General features: G+C 46.5%; 1 protein-coding gene across 1 annotated transcript in view; it reads right to left on the minus strand.

Annotated features, from left to right (window-relative positions):
- Window positions 1-5,758: 5,758 nt before the first annotated feature.
- Window positions 5,759-19,106, minus strand: part of Gypc (glycophorin C (Gerbich blood group)) — a 38,362-nt gene continuing 25,014 nt past the window's right edge. The window contains exons 2-3 of the mRNA XM_038330883.1: window positions 9,814-9,864; window positions 5,759-6,398 (exon numbers count right to left, since the gene is read on the minus strand). Of these exons, the coding sequence (XP_038186811.1) occupies window positions 6,202-6,398; window positions 9,814-9,864 (248 nt within the window). The 3' untranslated portion in view covers window positions 5,759-6,201. The remainder of the gene's footprint in view (window positions 6,399-9,813; window positions 9,865-19,106) is intronic.

Here is a 19,106-nt window from a genome sequence, read left to right on the forward strand (position 1 = left end):
CTTTATGGTCCAGGTCTTACTACTGTTCCGCTGACCCGACCTCCTTCCTCTCTAGGGCTCTTCTTTAGCCTGCCTTAGTCTTAAACTGTGTCTCTTTTTTCAGTTTTCAAATTTATCTGCCATCTCTTTGCTTTCAGCATCTGCGATACTTGAGGGCTTTGAACATTTGCACATTATTTATCTTCTCGGCTAAGCCTCAAACTCTTGAAGGCAGAAATAGTGTCTCCAGCTCTGTGATCTGCAATTACACAAGTACCTAGTAAATGTGTGACTGTCTCTGCGCGCGTGCACACACACCTGCCTTTGATGTTCCTTACTGAATACAGATGATTCCTGATCCTGGGTGGCTCTAGCTTAGTAGTTTTCTGCTGTACGGCTGGGTGAAAGTGAACACACACACACACAATTCTGTTTTTTTCCTGTTCTTTGCTTTCACTACAATAGCCAAGAAATTGCAAACGGCAGTCAACACTTCATTACATGAAGGACTGGGTTAGATGATTTACACAGCTCTGCTGCCAAGAGATGGAAGTGTTCTGAGTGCCTGTACCATACAGGAGGATCAGCTGAGCGTGAGAGCAGGGGGACAAACTACGAGCTACTTCAGAGAAACCCTCCTCAGAACTAAGGGAATATATGACTTTTTTTAAGGTTTTAAGGAATAGTGGGGAGTTTTACACCATGGGATTTTATGCAACTGCTTGCACATGTGGAGCCAGGTACTTGATAAGACCACAAATTTATACTGAAGCTGCTAAAGGGAGGAGCTTCAAGGTTATCACACAACTTCTTAACTATCTGTCGCAGAGAAGAAAAAAGGGAGCTACAGGGGGCATGGCCTGATTTCTGAGAGAGTGGTAATGGTAAGTCATTTAAAGAGCCTGTGATATGTGTGTTCAATACATGTATGCATGCATGCATGTATTCTCTGTGTGTGCATGTATGTGTGTGTAGAGACCAAAGGACAATGTTGGGCATTGTTCATTGGTTGCTGGCCAAGTTGCTATTTGAGACACAGTCTCTTACTGGCCTGGGGTCTATCCAAGTCATCTAGGGCTGGTGGTGAGCAAGCCTACTTCTCTGCCTTATATATCACTGGGATTATAAATGTATGCCACCAAGTGTAGCTTTTTAAAATGTGGGTTGTTTATAATCCACAACCCTGGAGAGGCTAGATAACAAGGAGTGCCAAAGAAGGAATGCAAGGATTTTCCTGGGAAGGGGAAGTAGAAAAGATCAAGATATCCTGGGTAAACTGGGGGTGGGGGTTAGGAGGATGGAGGATTAAAAGCTAGAGGGAGCATGTTGGGCAGTCTGGGTGCCAGAGGCAGATTGGAGGCAGGGTTAATTTAAGTTATAAGAGCTAGTCAACAATAAACTTGAGCAAACAGGCCAAACAGTTTATGAATTAATATAAGTCTCTGTGGCTATCTCTATATAATCTGCCCCTGAACACAATAAAAGTGGCATTCTTGGGGAATTCAAGGATGACCCGTGTCACTGTCTTTCTGTCTGTGTTTGTGTATTTTAACCTCCTGCCCCTTGCCCGAATCTCGCGAACTGGGTAACAGCGCATCAAACGCAGACAAGGGGGCACGGTGCGCGGCAATTGGAGGTCTCCACCGAGATTTTGGCAATTGGAGGTCTCCATCGAGATATCAGCAATTGGAGGTCCCAGCGGAGATATTGGGAACTAGGGAATGCTGAGAGGTCGCCCTCAGAAGGTGAGGGTGGATTGGGGTATATGGTTAATCCTGACGTCCTTTGCTTGGTTTGGCAGCAAAGCAAAGTCCACCTGAGAAAGAGGGGTAAACGAACAGGGTTGTCCCTGGCTGAACGGGACTTATGTATTGGGAAAAGATAGGAAGAATGTATATAGCTTAAAAAGCTAAATGTGTACAGATGTATGATATGTTGATTGTGTTGTCTTTTGTGTTCTGGATTGGAGAAAGACATTTGATTCTAGGAACTGCTAAGAAAGGTATCTTGACTTTAAAATAGGTTCTGTTTTTGTCTCCACAGACGATGAGAGCCTAAGGATTTATTCAAGATTCATGTGGTTTGAATCTCCGAGACCTCCTGAAATGTTGCAGTGGAGTGTGAGGGCGGCGGCTCCAAGGCCAAGCGGCTCCAGGTGGCGGGTGCTGAGGGGCTGCGACGCATGCAAACCCCGGGACCTGCCTCGAGGACCCAAGAGGCAAGAACGCTAGGCCCACTTCCAGCGTGGGCCTCAGGGCGCAGAAGCGCAGCACGACTGCGACTTGTGTCTGAGCGCGACTGGAAAATGGCAGTGAATTGCAGTAAATACCCCTAAGAAGGCAGCGTCCCCGCTCAGCAGGAAGTAGCCAGACAGATTGACAACGCCCAAATTCCCTAAGTGGGGCACCTTCAGTGGTTGTGGAGCAGCAAGCCTGCTTTCCTGAGTTCCGCTCCACTTCATGCACCAGTTTGAACACAGAAAGAATGCAGCTGGGGCTAGAAGGCAGCTGGAGCAGAGCTTTGCTAGGTGGCTGTGGTGGAAGGCACATTGCCTCAGCCCAGTCAGTGCCTAGCCTGGCGGATGCCACAGCAGTGCCCGAAGTACATGTTACCTGGAGATACTGACCCCTCATCCCCCTGAATACTTAAGATCAGACACTGTTTTATAAAAAATTTAGGGGGGAGATGTTGGGAGCAGTGAGACCCCAGATCCTGAATTTCTTGTAATCCCCTGATCTGAGTGCCTACAGCTGCTCTGAGCATGAGACCTTCAGGAGTTCCTAATGGCAGGAGAGTGGTTTCTGGTGGGTTTGGCTGGGGCGTGGCTATCTCTATATAATCTGCCCCCTGAACACAATAAAGGGGGCATTCTTGGGGAATTCAAGGATGACCCGTGTCTCTGTCTGTCTGTGTTTGTGTATTTTAACCTCCTGCCCCTTGCCTGAATCTCGCGAACTGGGTGCCAGCGCACTGAACGCAGACACAGGGGCGCGGTGCGGCACAAAGGGGCTGGAGAACAGACACCAGGCTTCGGGTACTTGACTTTTTGTTCTAGAATTCCAAGCCTCAGGTGTTCCTGCTCTGTTCCTTGTAGAGCCCCAGATGATCATCTTCATCCCACCAAAAGAGGAACAATTGGGTCCCGATGTTCCTTATTGTTGGAAGCAGCCTGACCTCCAGCGTCCTTCCACCTTTCTGAGTCTCTGTAGATGTAAGGGCAGGAGAGGAGCTGCACTGCCCAGAGTTACTGTGGGGGTTAAAGGAGGACTATGTGCTACGGAGCTGGAACTTCTCACCGTATCCTCAGACCTCCACTGTTTTCCTCTGGCCTTCCTTTCTGAGGCTCTATTTTTTCCCCTGTATCCCTTCATTTTCTCTTCACCGCTTCTTCTTCTCCTCCCCCCCCCCCCACTAGCTTATGAAAACTGGTGCTTGTGGCTGTGCACACATTCCTAGCAGGAACAATGCAACCGTCCATGCATTGCCCAGCACATTTCCCTGCAGGCATGATGTGTCACTTCCGTGCAGTGTTGATGGAGAGATAAAAAAGCTTCTCCCTGATTTATCGAGGCACAAGGGGTGTGTGCGTGCTCACATGTGGTCATGCATGGTTATATGTACTACTTTGTTTATTCATTTTACCCATTGGCACAACCTCTGGCTGCGGTAGTCACAAGAGACAGCACCTTTATTGGTGACATCTGATTGGACCACCTTCAATGAGCCAATCCTGCAGTCATCACTGCTGCTGTTGGAACTGGCCCAGGCTGGGTTGTGTGTTGGGCTGTTTTGGTAGGTTTTCTGGGTACTGTGCAGTTAATGAGGTTGAGAGGAGGAAAGGACAGGCGTGTACAAGCACAGGGAACTGCTTCTCAGTGTCCACCAGTAAAATAGATGCCTTTGGGCCTGCTAGGGGAAGGAAGAACAGATGGTTCAGATTCTCCAGAACAGAATGTTTTGGAGGCCCAGGGCTCTAGGATCATCCTCTGCAAGGAGCAGTGGTGGCATGGGTGCTTCTTCTGTACCTACTGGGCAGCCTCATATGCTCACATCCATGAAGACAAAGTCCCAAGCTGTGCACACTGGAAACTGGAAGTGATGTCACCACGCGGAAGGAAATGGGAAGTCCTTCAGTGTTTCCCAGACATCTTCTCAGGAACCCACACAACAGGAGACAACTGACTCCCTCAGGTTTTCCTCTGTTTGACACATGTGTAACAGCCCCATCTACACACAATAAATAAATAGTATGAACACCCACAAATGTCTGTGATACATGGTAGGTCTCTGGCTGAGCCCATCTGGATGTGACGTTTCTCTTAGATCCCCTTCTTCAGGAGCCAGGGTCTATCTGACTTTGGAGAGCTTTAGAGACACCTCACCTGATGTCAACTCAGCTCAATTATGGAATTTTCTAAGCCCATCTGCATCCAATTGCACATTTTTGTTTGATTTGTTCTACAGTTGTTTTCCTGGGCTGTTGTCGTGTAGCACAGTCTCAGGTGTGGGCAGATAACAGCAGCTGCTCCCATGCGTAGGTGCGTTCTGAAGTTGTAATTACTCACCGCCATCTGAGAACAGTAAATCAAAAACTCCAGAAACAAACAATTCATGGTTTCAAGAATCTTTTATTCCAGCTTATGGTTATAATTATACCATTTTACTGTGAGTTATTGCAGTTAATTTCTTATTGTGCCTAATTTATAAATTAAATCTTAACATAAGTGTTTGCAGAAAAGCCAGATACAAAGGGTTTAATACTGCCTTTGGTTTCAAGCATTCACTAGGGGTCTAGACCAGGTCTCTAGATTAATGGGTGACATCTGTAGCCAGCTTTTTACTTCATAGATGAGAACACAGACATCCACCAATCTGGGGACATCGGGCACTTGGCCATTCCCTGCTTCTCTTCCCCACAGCACTCCCGGGACTTCCAGCTCTTTTGGCTGGTGGCCATATTCGACTAAGCTTATATCCTCGTTAGCTTCCCAGGGAACATGACACGACATGGGTCTTTTTTGATGGAGTCCAAGTGGAGATAGCACAGCTGAAGAGGCTCCTGAGAGGACCTGGGTATAGCAGGGGATAGTCTTTAAACTCAGCCACACTGGTCTCAGAGTGGTTGCAGGGCCACTGGCAATCTCACCTGGACGGGGTTGGTTAATTAGTTCATTTTCTCCCTGTTGTTCATTTTAAATTGGTGGCTTCTCAGGACATTTAGAGGTGGGGCAATGATGATTTCTCATTAGCCAACACAGGCAAGCCATGAATCTAGTGAGTTAATGACACAGGAACACAGTGATTGCCTGGTATCTGATCCTTCTGTTCCTGCCCACAAAGCTGGGAGTTAGGAAGCAGGGGTAATACAATTAGCAACAGTTCCACTTGAAAAATGCCAACAAAATGCCAACATTAAGGACAGAGAAGTCAACTTCACGACTTAAGGTCCTAAGACCAGTACAGAGGAGCTAGGACCCAAACCCTAGGGCTGATGGAGTTCATTCGTGGTTGTGGAACACAACTCTCTTCTTGGAATATTATTTATCAAGAAATCAGTGCTTCAGCCAGTGGCCCGGTTACTGAGCTTCATCCTTCCATTTTGTTTTATATAGCTGGGACCAGTGAGGGGAAAGATCATTCTTCCTCCTGTTTTCTTGCCATAAATGGACAATTTTTGCCCCATGCACACAGACACAATGTTATACAAGAGAAAAGCCACCAATGGGTGGCATTTACTGTTTTCTAGACATTTGATAAAGAATGTTCAGTTTCCGAAGGTGCCTTTGAACTCTGGCACCTGCCATTGTCCCCAAATGTCAAGAACTGACATTTGATGCCATTATCCCCAGTCTGCTTATAGATGTCATACTTCTGTTCACCCCCACACCTAGGTCCAACCATCTCATGCACACCGAGGAGAGCTTTCATGCTAGTGAGATGAGATCTGCATTGTACAGGGAGACCTGTGTTTCCAGATGTTCTCTATTCCTTGTAGAGCCAGTGCCAGCCTCTGGGTGGCCATTGAGTCCCTGCAAGAGGTGTTCTGCACCTCGATTCTTCTTATCTGTATCAGTTTCTTGGCAGGCACCCAGCGTTCTGCAGTAAGAGTCTTGGGGTGTCCTTGAGGGCTTCCTGGTGCTGACAGTATTGGCACTTAGTGTGTGTGTGCTTTCTCTCCAACAGCTACAAACACCTTGCAGGGAGGTGAAGACCTGCTACTCCTCAGATGAAGTATTCCTTCTTGCTGTTGTCCCCAGCGTCCTGGAGGGCAGGGTCACTTTGCAGGGCTGCATCAGCACTCTCGGCAAACTCGGTGCCTTTGGCCTCATTGGTGTGGTAGGTGCCCTTGTGCCTGTACAGGTACCGAAGCATGAGGAAGAGGAGGCAGACCAGGACCAAAGCCACTGCAGTGATCACAGCTGCAAGAAAGACAGAATGCAAGTCAGTCAAGGCAGATGGGCATAGTGTTCCATTATGACTTTGTCCTCTGGGCATAATGTCCTGCCATCTTGGAGTAGAGTTCACCTTGGCAAGGCCGGGTAGCCATGGCCAGTCAGTGAAATAAGGCAGTGGTATCTGGGTCTATGGAACTACTGACCTTCCCTGGTTGATAGGGGAAGAGAGGATCACAGAGGATCACTTGGGGAAAACAATCTCTATTTGCTATCTTATGTCTATGCATGATTGAGCATGCATGTGATGAAAATCAGACCCATCATAGGAAAGGACATGCATGGTATAAAAAGGTTCACATAGCCAGAGTCCATCAATCAACAGAAAATTTACCCAATGACTGACCAAATGTGAGCCGAACAAAGATGACTCCAATAAACTTGCCAAACTGGACTGAAATAAAAAATCCCATGAGGTCTCAACCCTACACGAAGAACTATAGGCAACTGAGGAAAGCTGGGAGTGGGAGAGGTGGCCTTCTTCAGGGAAAAGTACACCAAATGATCAGCCCTGAAATCATACGTAAAGTGACATTATGTGCACTAAACAGGTTATATTAGGAATATATAAATACACACGTGCATGCAATAAAGTTAGTAAAAACAGAGGCCATGAATTTAGAGTGGGGAAGTGATGTGGGAGGGTCTTCTGTTTGAGTTGATTTCATTGGTTAATAAAGAAACTGCCTTGGACCATTTGATAGACCAGCCCTTAGGTGGGTGGAGTAGACAGAACAGAATACTGGGAAGAAGGGAAGTTAGTCTATCGCCATTTCTCTCCACTGGGTCAGATGCAATGGAGCCAGCCGCCAGGTCAGACATGCGGAATTTTTCCCAGTAAGCCACCACTTCGTGGTGTTACACAGATTATTAGAAATGGGTTAGTCAAGATGAGAGAATTAGCTAATAAGAGGCTGAAACTAATGGGCCAGGCAGTGTTTAAATGAATATAGTTTGTGTGTTGTTATTTCAGGTGTAAAGCTAGCCATGTGGGAGCCGGGTGGGACAAAACACAGGCCTGCTCGTCTCCTCACTACAGGGAAGGGTATATAGAAGGGTTTGGATGGAGGAAAGGGAAGGGAGAAATGTAATTAAACTATAATGTCAAAAAACCAACATCCCCAGCATCCAATTCCCCTTCCTCCTATATCCACAAAAGGAAGATTCAGGCAGCAGTCAGGCACCCTTATACAAATCTTGCTCAGGACCAACTGTTCTCTCATGGCAATCACACTCTGTAATTTTTGCTTTGCCTTGTAATGAAAACCCTTGTTGTTTTGCTATTTGTGAGTGCTTATCAATTCTTCACACATCCTCTGTCTACAGAGACCACCAGTAACACAAGTACTTGTACTGACTTGAAGTTGAAGGGCCCATAGAGTGTAGGGTTTCACTTCCTCAGACAATCCCATTTCCATATGGGAATTTCTGTGCCCAGGTTAGGAAGAACTGATTGCCATCCATAGAGTCCATGGGAGGAAAAGACAAGGGTGATTGGGTATGGCATGAAATGGGTGGGGAAGGTGTCCCTATCCAGTCTGAACCATTCATTTTGGGAGGTGAGGATTTCCAGGTCTCCAGGCAGAGGTGGAGTTGGCCACGATGCTCAGATCAATGCCAAAGGTGTGTTAGGTCCCAGCAATCAGAGAAGTACAGAAGAAGGTGGGACAGGAGGGGGTCAGATCATTTAGAAATTTAGAAGGTCCAAGGGAAGGTGTTTCATCTTTTCTCACTAGGTTTGAAGTTGTAGAATTTAACTACCTTCACTTTAGAAGGAAGGGTTCCTGGAGTAACAATGTTGGTAAATATAGCCCCCATGTCTCATTTGTATTAATGATTTCCTAAGTTCCTTATGACTGCCACATGAACGATTTCCTAAGCTCCCTGTGACTGTAGCAGGAACACTGTCTGTTAATAGTTCCTGAGAAAAGGAAGGGCTGAGGGCCCAAATGACAAGAGAATGATCAGCTAGATGAAATCGACAGGTATCTTCCTCTTGTTTTTAACTGAAGACGATCTCTGAGCCAGCGAGTGAGAAGAGCGGATCATAAAGAGGGAGCAAAGCGAGACACACCCCAAGCTTGCTCTTGGGCCACAAGTGGGAAGCCACCACCAGCCCAGGGTCCCACCTTTGGGTGGAAGTGTGAGTCAGGGCAGTGTGGGAGGAGGGAGATGTGAAGTCCTCGAAGCCTGGGCTAGCTTGTCGACTTGTACCCAAGACTGTTTTACAGGGTTAGGACACACTTGTTAGCTGCTCTCTTTTCTCCTAAAACCAAGCAACCCTCCTGTAGTCTCTCTCAAATGCAGCCATGGAGAGCAGCTGAGACCCTCACAAGCAGTTGAATTCCCCACCTCTTTTGCATCTGGGAGCAAGCCTAGCTGATGCCCAGAACTCTGACAGCCTTGGATTATAACCCTGCTTTTATCTATGCCTTCCTGCTTTGAGACTCCCAGCACACAGAATAGGTCACGTGGTGTGAACCTCTACCTCCTACCACCCTCCCCCACAAACTCTAAGAGTCAGAACTGCTTTTGCTTTCTGGATTTGGAGGCTTTCTCCCTTCAGAATCCCTACCATGTTACACATGACACCTCTCCCTCTCCTAAGGCCTTTCCACTTCAGAACCTCTCATGGGTTTATAGCCATGGTGCTCTGACCACACTACCCCAAATAAAGCTCTCCCGTAGTGGACTTTGTCCCAGTTTCCTTTTCTACTAATCTGATTTTATCATTTTTTTTATTTGTAACACATAGATGGCTCATTCTCCAGCCTGAGCTACTGGGGATACAAGGTCCAGAGACAGGATGTCTTTTGATATGTGTAGCAAGCTCCTTTTTGTTTACACTCCACCATATGTAACACTTCCAACCAGAATGGGAGTATTCCTTTCCAACCCCGAAGACCCCTCCAGGGGCAGAGACATAGTTTTTGTCAACCGGGCACAAGCCTATACACACTTAGGGAGGAGGAATCTCATTTGACGAATTGCCTTAACCAGACTGGCCTATGGACATGTCATGTCTATGGGGCATTTTCTTGATTGCTGCTTCCACTTGAGTGGTTCCATCCAATGGTAGGTTTTCTCTAAGAAACACAGCTGAGCAAGCCAGAGGAAACACTCTGGTCAGCAGCTTTCATCCATGGTTCCTGCCCTGGCTTCCCTCAATGATAGACTGTGACATTGACATGGAAGTTTACGTTAAATAAACCTTTTCCTCCCTGGGCTTCTTTAGGTTGAGGTGTTTATCACAGCAACAAGAAGCAAACTAGAGCAGGAGAGAAGCACCAGGCATTACCATCCCTTTTCCACCTAGGTCCTCAAGCCAGTTCCAGTCAGGGTCTTTCTTGGCTTCTAGAAGGGCACTGCCATGCCAGCTCACCTGCAATGATGGCGATCTCCATCACGCTGTAGGACATCCCTGGGTTAGGCTCTGTGAACAAAAGTGAAAACCTATGGTGAGAAAGGAAGACTCCCCACAATCACTAGCCAGTATGCACCCTTTGGTCACTTGTAAGCAGCTTGGCGATTGCCTGCAGAGAGAAGAACACAGTGCACACAGACCCCTGCTGGAAGGCATAGACCCAGTTCTGCATGGCTACTGAACCAGGCTGAGAACACCCCATGAATCCCAGGGCACTCCAGAACCATGCCACTCCCCATTAAATTCCAGCACAGATGTCAGTGCTCACACCTTGTAGATACCCATTGACTTTTTCCCCTGGGTATAATATGTTCACCATCTTGGAGTGGAGACTACCTTGGCCAGGTATCTATGGCAACGCAATGAGCAGAAAAAAACAAAGGTAGCTATGTTTGTTTATGATAATGGCAATGGGACTTTTGATACCCACTAATAGAAGGAGGGAGCAGGTCTTAAGACCCTTAGCTGAGATTGGGTCGTTGACTCTCTTCCAGCTTTTCCCAGATCCAAGTGATCTTTGGAGATACTAGGGCACACAGGACACACAAGTGTTGTTATATTTTGTCTGTATTCTGACAAAAAAAGCTTGCCTGGAGTTCTGGGGATGGAGTTAGAGTTCAGGAGGTCTGTACAGAGAGGAGACAGGAAGTGACATCATGGGACAGAGAGAGGAAGTGATAAGGCAGGGTGTAGACAGGATCTTGGCCCTTTTGTTCTGAGAATTCAGAGAGGTAAGAAGTGACTGTGACTATTTCTTTGTTTCTCTAAGGGTTTGTATTGTTAAGACTAATTAGGATCATGCTTCATCTGGTGCCCAATGTGGGGAGCCATGTGTAACCAGACATTTCTCTCCCACTCGCCTGTTCCCAAATACGCAGCAGCTACTTCCCAAATGACTACACAGAGGCTTAATATTACTTATAAATGTTCAACCAATAGCTTGGGATTAATACTAACTAGCTCTTACATTTTAAGTTAAACCATATTCCTTTTTTACGCTCTGCCACATGGTGGTACCTTTTCTCAGTACTGCATGCTGTACCTTCTCCACATCTGGCCGCTGACTCCCGACTCCACCCTCCTACCCATCATCCTTAATTTGATCACCTATACTTCCTTCCTGGCTACTGGCCAATCAGTATTTTATTAAACCAGTTCCAGCGACAAGTCATTATGGTGTACAAGAGGATTATTCTATAACACAGAAGGTTAACCAAAGACTCCATGATACAACTTCCATGAGTACACAATTCAAGATGTGGGACTTTGTGGTGATACAACTGATTGTGTGTATGTGTGTGTGGTATGTGTATATGTTTGTGTGGTTATGTGCATGTTTGTTAATAGGTACCTGTGTACTTGCCTATGTATGGAGATCAGAGATCTTTCTTGGTGACTTTGAGCCTTATTTTTTGAGACAAAAGTCTATCTATCTATCTATCTATCTATCTATCTATCTATCTATCTACCTACCTACCTACCTACCTACCTACCTACCTACCTACCTACCTATAACAGAACCTAGACCTCACTAATTCTGCTAGTATGGCTGGCAACTGGGTTGTATGACTCCTCTTCCTCTGGTCTTCTAGTTTTAGGATTACAGATGCATCCTACCACACCTGCCCATTTTATAGATTTTATGGAAGCAAATTCAACTTCTTATGTTGGCACAGCAGGCACTTTTCCAGCTGAGCCATCTCCCCAGCCTCTGATGTGTCTATTTTTGGGTTATCCACATTCTTTTAAGTAAACTTTTACCCATGCTCTCGACAAGAAGCCTCCCAAAACTCACTGGTTGGTCAAATTGGACTTTGATGGAATTACTACTTCAGTCTGCCATTGGAGCCATATCTGGGGCAAATAGACAACTGTTCATATCTTCTTAGGAAAAGTTAATGCAATACCTCCGCATCCAACCACAGAAGCCCACGTTGGCTAGACACTCAGTAGTGGTTATCTGTGGAGGGATGAAGAGCTGCACCACTGTGTTTTTAACACAGGCCAGTTGATGGTCTGCTCATACCAAGTCTGGCTTTGTTATTGCCTTACACCTGTTCTCTCGATAGTCTTCCTGAGAGATGCCGGTCATCATCGGCCATTTCACAGGTTGAACATTCAAGCTCAGGCATGTGATGTGCCTTTGGTCTCACAGCTCATCCAGTGGCAGCCTGGGACTTTATTACTCCTTGGGGTATACTTTCAGTCTCTCCCTGAGTATTCTCCCCAAACCCAGGTTTTTGTATCAACTGTACAGAGAGAAAGGCCCATCCTATGGAGCTATCCAAGTTATTGAAGTTGCTGCTAGTACTTGCCTGTGGCTTCTGGATCTGGCACACTGCAACCTCCTTTAGTGCTTCCTCTAGCTACTACAAATGATATCTCCTCTCCTTGGGGACACAGGGGAGTAGGGGATTTATTAGACTCTGGAGATAGTAGTACTAAATTAGAAATCTCAGTACAAGCTGAAGCAGAGAAGGCCATACCAGGCTCAGTGAATTGCTGCAATTGTAGTGCAATGAGACCTTTCTCCGCATGGCAGTTACCATGTACTTGCCTCGATCTGATAAAACACTGGCTGCTAGAGTCTGGCGGGGCAGTGGGTTGGGCATAGCCAGGATGGGAACCTGGGGTCAGCCAAAGGGCCTGGGCAGGTCCGCTTCCCTGGCTCTGCCATACACCTACTCCCACACACAGCTTGTCTTCTAGGCTCAGACTATATCCATTCCACAGATTCTTTCCTTGGTGGTCATCCTAATGTACTGGCATCTCCAAATGCTGGAACTCTGCTGCAACTTGGCTACACCTTCACCAACATCCTCTCCCAGGCTCTCTCCAGGAGCTGCGACCTTAGCACATGGTGCCAAGACTCTTATTCTCTTCAGGATCTCTTCAGTCCTGGAGCTTTTACTGCAATGGATGCTGCACCTTCGCCAGTGGTCTCTTCTTGTTTCTCACAGTGCCAAGACTCAGCTGCTGTCCATGAGCAAAACCAGTAACCTACTAGAAAACTCTTCCACATTGCCAAGTTTGGCTGCCCGCATGAGATGCAGCCTTGGCCCTTACTGGATCACAGCTCCTGTGTGCTGGCCCTGAAGGAATCCTTCCAGAAGATTTTACCACAGAGATTCTGGTTTCATTTAACTACTACTCATTTCTCAGCCCCAGATGACAAGCATCAATTTTCCCAGCAAAGCAAAGGTTTCATGTTAGTCATTATGGTCTCTTGGAAGTCACAGCTGATTCTTCATTCCAAGCAGACTAGAACCTCAGATTCCTAACAGCACACAAATGGCCCTGATAGAGTCTTTGCTTCCCTCTGAAGCTTTACAAGGCAGACCTCCATCACCTGTACTGCTCTCAGTATTATTTTCTAAGTTCCCATGAAACAGCCCACTGGGCTCTCAACACTCAACGGATTGTCTGATCTAAAGTTCAAATGCCTCCACAATCCTCCCCAAAACACATGGTCAGGTCTGTCACAGCAATACACCCCGAACTTAGCACTGATTTCTGTCTTAGGGTTTCTATTGCCTGGGACAGCCTGAGACTGTCCACTTGGGAAACTCCGAATAAATATAAAACTAAAGCATGAATGGATGCATGCATATATGAGCAAATGGATTTAGCGGCTGGAATTCTGTGTGATATAAAAAAGTATATATTTATTTAGCTCAAAGTTCTGGAGGCTTGAAAGTTCGAGAGCATGGTGCTAACATCTGCTGAGGGTCTTCTTATTGCATCAGTAAATAGCAGTAGGAATCCTATGATAATGCGCAATGTTATCCTCCACACAGTACAGCCACCGTCGTCACTATAGAAGCTGTGACTATTTTCAAGGGACCCTCAAGATTGGGTTTGTTGACATTTTCTCATACAAATAGGAAGTGGGGAGGGTCATTGGATTCTTGCCTGGATTCCAGCCATTGCCTCCTGCACCTCTATACTATCTATATGAATTTTGTAAGTTGTGGTGCAACCCTGGGTCTCAGCAAAGCCAGATTGCCAAGACAGGTGTCTCCATTATGGGAAGACATAGTCCTGTTACAGGGAGACATAGAACAGCGTGGAGGAGATAGATTTGGGCGCCAAAGGTCATGTCGGGATGGGCATCCTTCCCTGTGTACCTGTTGTGGTTTGGATGAGAAAAATGTCCCCCGTAGGCTCATGGATTTAAATTCTTAGTCCCCTGCTGGTGGCACTGTTTGAGAAGGTTATGGAACTTTTAGGATGCGGAGCTGTGGGGGAGGAGTAAGTCACTGGGGCAGGCTTGGAGAGTTACAGCCCCACGCCACTTCCAGTCCTTACTGTCTGCTTCCTTTGTGCTGCTGTTCAGATATGGTCTCTCAGTTCCTGGCTCCACCATGCCGGTCTCCTGCCATGCCTTCCCAACCACTATGGACTAGCCCTCTAGAACTGTCAACCTAAATAAACTCTTCCCTTTGAAAGTTGCTTTGGGGCATGGTATTTTAATCACAACAGAGAAATAACTAGTAAGTGCTCAGGAGGTTCTATGCCCAGGGTTTGCTCACACGAGGACCCAGGGGGAGGGGCAGGATGTCATAACTCACAACTCAAGATTTAGATGCCCAGGCTATTGCTGCACATTCTTCTGCTATTATCCTTCTATCCTCTCCAGAAATTCTTTTACACCACACACACAAATGGCACTCACATTTACCTCACAACTGATCAGCTCACTTGAGCGATAGTACATACAGAAAAGAAAGAAGGCTTTGTGACCATTCTTCTGACAGAGACTAAAACAGCATCTTCTTATCCCGAGTCCAGGACAGCAGCCCTATACAACTGAAGGATGGGCAGTGTGGAGCCACTTCTATCATATAGGCTCTCCTCCAGGGAGGACCCGTGTTAAGGGTGGACTGTGAGGCATATATAAAGGCAGTAAGGGCTAAGGTGACAGTTCATCAGTGAAATCTTGGCCTCAGAAGCACAAGAACCTGAGTTCCATCCACACTTGATGAATTAAACAAAAGGACATCCAAATAAGCCCAGGTGTGGTGGCATCTGCTCATATCCCCAATGTGGGGAGGTGAAGACAGCTGGATTCCTATGGCTCCTTCTTGGCTACCCAGCCCAATGTACTCAGCTGCAGGCCAATGAGAGACCTTGTCCTGAAAACAAACAAGCAATGCATGGTAGCCAAGGATGACAGAGTTGTCTTCTGACCTCCATATGTGCACATTCCCATATGTGTACCTGCACATGTGTGAACACACACATACAAAGAAGGTACCAAGTATTCTCATATATTCATGGAGTACTATAAACGAAGAAGAAAATACTGTGTCCCCTAGCTCCAACCCCCACAGACACGGCCTAAACAGAATTTCTAGGAAACTCAAAAAGACGGAAGGAGAGAGAAAGGATTCCAGTAAAGCTTTGCTGGATGCCAGGCTCCTGGAGGAACTGGGGACCAGGAAGCTGCTGGAGACAGATCAACACCACACTGCTTACGCCTGTGGAAAGTTGGCCAGCATCATCAGATAACTGAACAGGCTACATATCTGGACAGTGCCAAGGCCACCGAAGTGCTTGGTGAACTTGTTCTCCTTTGGAGAAGGAGAAGCCCACTTCAGGAGCAGTGGGTATGGCTCTAACACACAGGAACGGGGACTTGGCAATGAGTCTTGCTGTCAAGCCGACTGATCACTACAGGGAAAGGAAACCAAGTTGTTTGGGAACTGAAGTCAGGGACAGCAGATGCCATGTGACAGGAGTGATCCACCGTCCATGCTTGGGAGAAGCCAACCTCCCTGGACACAATCAGAGAAGGCTGAGAGCCTGGCCACAAGGCAGGACAGAATGCGGGGAATAGCCAGTGGGAAGGCTCAGGGGGGAAAAGCGCTTGCCACTACAAAGGCTGATGACCTGAATTTCATCCCTAGACCCCACATGGTAGAAGAAGCTAACTGACTCCTGCAAGCTGTCTTCTTGCCTCCACATGCGCAAGATATATATATACACACACATTATATATGCATGTCTGTATATATACACAGACACACACAGAGTAAATCACTATATAAATAAAAAACTCAAAAAAATGCAGGCATGTCTTGGGGATATGAGAAAAGAGATGGACTGCTCACTTTGGAATCCAGAAGAAGCTTTCCATCAACAAAACAAGAATTATAAATAGATCCTAATTTCTTACAGCATTTTTCTTTTTCAGCTGTAAACCCGCGATTCTTTAGAAATCTCACCAGAAAGGATGTCTACAAGGAAAGGAAATGTATCAAACCATTTGCGCGACCTTAGTGGTCTCTGGTTTTTAACCTCAGCAGTTTACAATTACATCCAAGACATCTCTAGAATCAGCTCACTTATCTAACTCTTAGCAAAAGACCAAGAAGGAGAAAGAGTTTCTGAGCAATCGTTAGTGATTTAGCTTCAGAGCCAGTGAAATGATGTGTATGGTATGACAGTTAATCTCGGTTCCCAATTCTCAACTTGACTGCATCTGAAATCAGCTAAACCTCAGGCAGCTCGGCACATCTGCAAAGGATTTTCTTAATCAGATGAGGCAGGGAGACCAACCCTAAATCTGGTCTACACCTCGTGGAGGTAGCCAGGACAAAGGGCATAGAATAAGGAGACTATGCCGTTTATCCAGCTGCCGTCACTCTTGTTGGGAAGTCTATCTGTGATGGTGCAGCATCAGCATCCATCACAAATATCAGAACCTGCTTCTTTGGGATCCCAAATTCCTGAGGTATTCATTCCTGAGAGACTACAGGATTCTCAATGGCTCCCTTATGAGACAGCAATTACTGGGACTACCTGAACCATATCCTATGAGTCAATGGAAAAAGAAAAACCCTTTAAATAGACACATTCCTTCTGAGTTCAGGTCCTTTAGAGGACCCTGACTAATACAAATAGATAGCATCACAATTAGTTGTGACTCACCCTTTAGAGATTTGAGAGACTTGGCAATCCTCTTAACTTTCTGTGCATTTTGAGAAGCCACACATTCAGGTTCTCATGCGCGTCTTCTTGAGTACCCTCTTTCTTCTAACCTCCATGCTTAAGGCTATATTAAAATATCTTTAATAAAATATCCTCTTCATTATCCCAGCTACTCTTGAAACTCTTTCCAGTGTCAACACCGTGAATCTTGGTTTCGCTCTAATCAATGACCATAAAGATCTAAATAATTATGATCACATCCATAGATGACCGTGACTCATCAGAGAAGCGTCCTTTTGCAGTGGGTAGTGGCTAACACACAGACTCGTCAGAGTACTAAGAACATGTGACTTCGATACTAATGTCCCTCATGCCCGTAAGCCTCAGGGGACCTTCTGGAAAAGAAGGCAGAGAGAATGTGAGAGCCCAGCTGCAGGACGGAGAGTCCTGTTAAACGCTGTCTTCTGGACACGCCGAGGCCACTGCACCTGTAATCTGACAGCAAGCACCTGTGCTTGCCTCCACAAGGCCTGACCACAATCAAGCCAGTCCAGGCCCCATCGTACAATCTTGTGAGGCCCCAACCCTAGCTCATGAGATACTGACAGTTGATGGTGGATGAGGGAGAGTCAATTTTCTTATACTATTTTTCATATTTTGATTAGGTTTTTGGAAGAAACCCTAACTTTTGCAAATCTCTCCCCTTTCTCCAATTCATTCAGATCAGTGCCATGTCCTGCAAAAGCTTTGCCTTGACTTCTGTTCCTCGGCTGCATGGTGTGAAAAGCTTTCATGAAGCCCATCCACAGCTGCTGCCCCATCACATTCTGGGTTTGATATATTGTCCCCACATTCATGTGGGGGACCACCCGGTGGAGTTATGTGGGAAGTGTGGTCCTAACTGGTGGGAAGTAGGTCAGATGGTCCATAGAGACACCTGTGCCCTTCCCTTTGTTTTGCAGGTGACTGATACTGTGATTCTCGGGAGCATTTCCTCGGGAGTCACGTACTAGGAGAACAAGCAGGCTGAAGCCCAGCGTCAGTCAGAGCAGAAGTGTGTTTTGAAGAAAAACATTTCACCCAGTTCTGACATTACCAGACCACCTTGACCCGGACTGCTTAGCTCTGCATGCTACGTCTGCACCTCGTATCAGTATTACCAGAGGAAGACGGCTATGTGAGGGTAGGAATCACTAGGTCCCCGTGTCTTTCATCACAGAAATTGCCTTTTTTTTTCCTGTCCTTACTGTTAATTTGCCTCTTTAATTGGCCTAATGAGGATAGGCAGAGCCTGGGGTATAGTAGCTGCTGAGACCTGGTCTCTGCTGCACTGAGATTGGGAAGGTTATGTACAGTCCTGGTTCCACTGTATCCTCAGCTTCTTGGTCATATGACCAAACATCCACTTTACATATCTGCTGCTACCCTGCCTCCATGAGCCGCTTCCCCTGAAACTACAAATGCAAAGAAACCTTGCACCCCTTAAATTGTGTCTCTCGAGTATTTTGTTACAGAGCTGTAAGGGTAACAAACACACAAACATTTAGGAAGAGAAAGCCTGCTCTTGATTGGTTGACTGTACAAGCCCAGGCCACAGACCACAGCTTACCGAGCTTACTCATTTATATAAAACCTTCTGTAGGGATGGAGGAGGTGACTTAGTAAAACTTGCCTTGCAAGTGTGAGGACCTGAGTTCAAGCACCAGAATCTATGTTTAAAAGAAAAAGAAGCCAGATGTACACCTTAACTCCAGCACAGGAATTCCTGGGCTTCACTGGCTGGCCAGCCTAATCTACCTGCAGACTTCCAGGCTAGTAAGCCTCTGGTTCAAACAAATCTGCTTCCTGAAGAATGACACCCCACACTGTACTCTGGCCTCTCCAAGTGCACGCCATACAGGGGCATGTGCTTCATGGTAGGCTCTGTGCTTTCTGAGCTCCTGTAAGCATGAAGGCAGCATTTCATGGCTTAGCCGGACACTGGCCCGGTGACCAAATGAATGCTGCTGCACACTGTGCCTCTAACGATTCCCAGTGATCCTCCCATCATCACTGCTGCCGCTGCAACTACTTAGCATACACTGGGATTTGCTAAACAGAGTCCACAGGAATATTAAGCTTCCAGAGACATTAATGACCGCCATTTTTTAAGTCACCGGCAGAGGTATGTCTTTTTCATGCACGTGTGCCTATGTGGGCTTTAAACACACATACATGTGACTCAAGTACAAATCAGCAACCCCTGTGCAGCCCGGAGTCACATCACCCTGCTTCCCAACCGGCTCTGGTGTGCTTCCTGGCTCTTGTGCGCTCATGTC

This window comes from Arvicola amphibius, chromosome 5 (assembly GCF_903992535.2).
Source record: "Arvicola amphibius chromosome 5, mArvAmp1.2, whole genome shotgun sequence".
NCBI lineage: Eukaryota > Metazoa > Chordata > Mammalia > Rodentia > Cricetidae > Arvicola > Arvicola amphibius.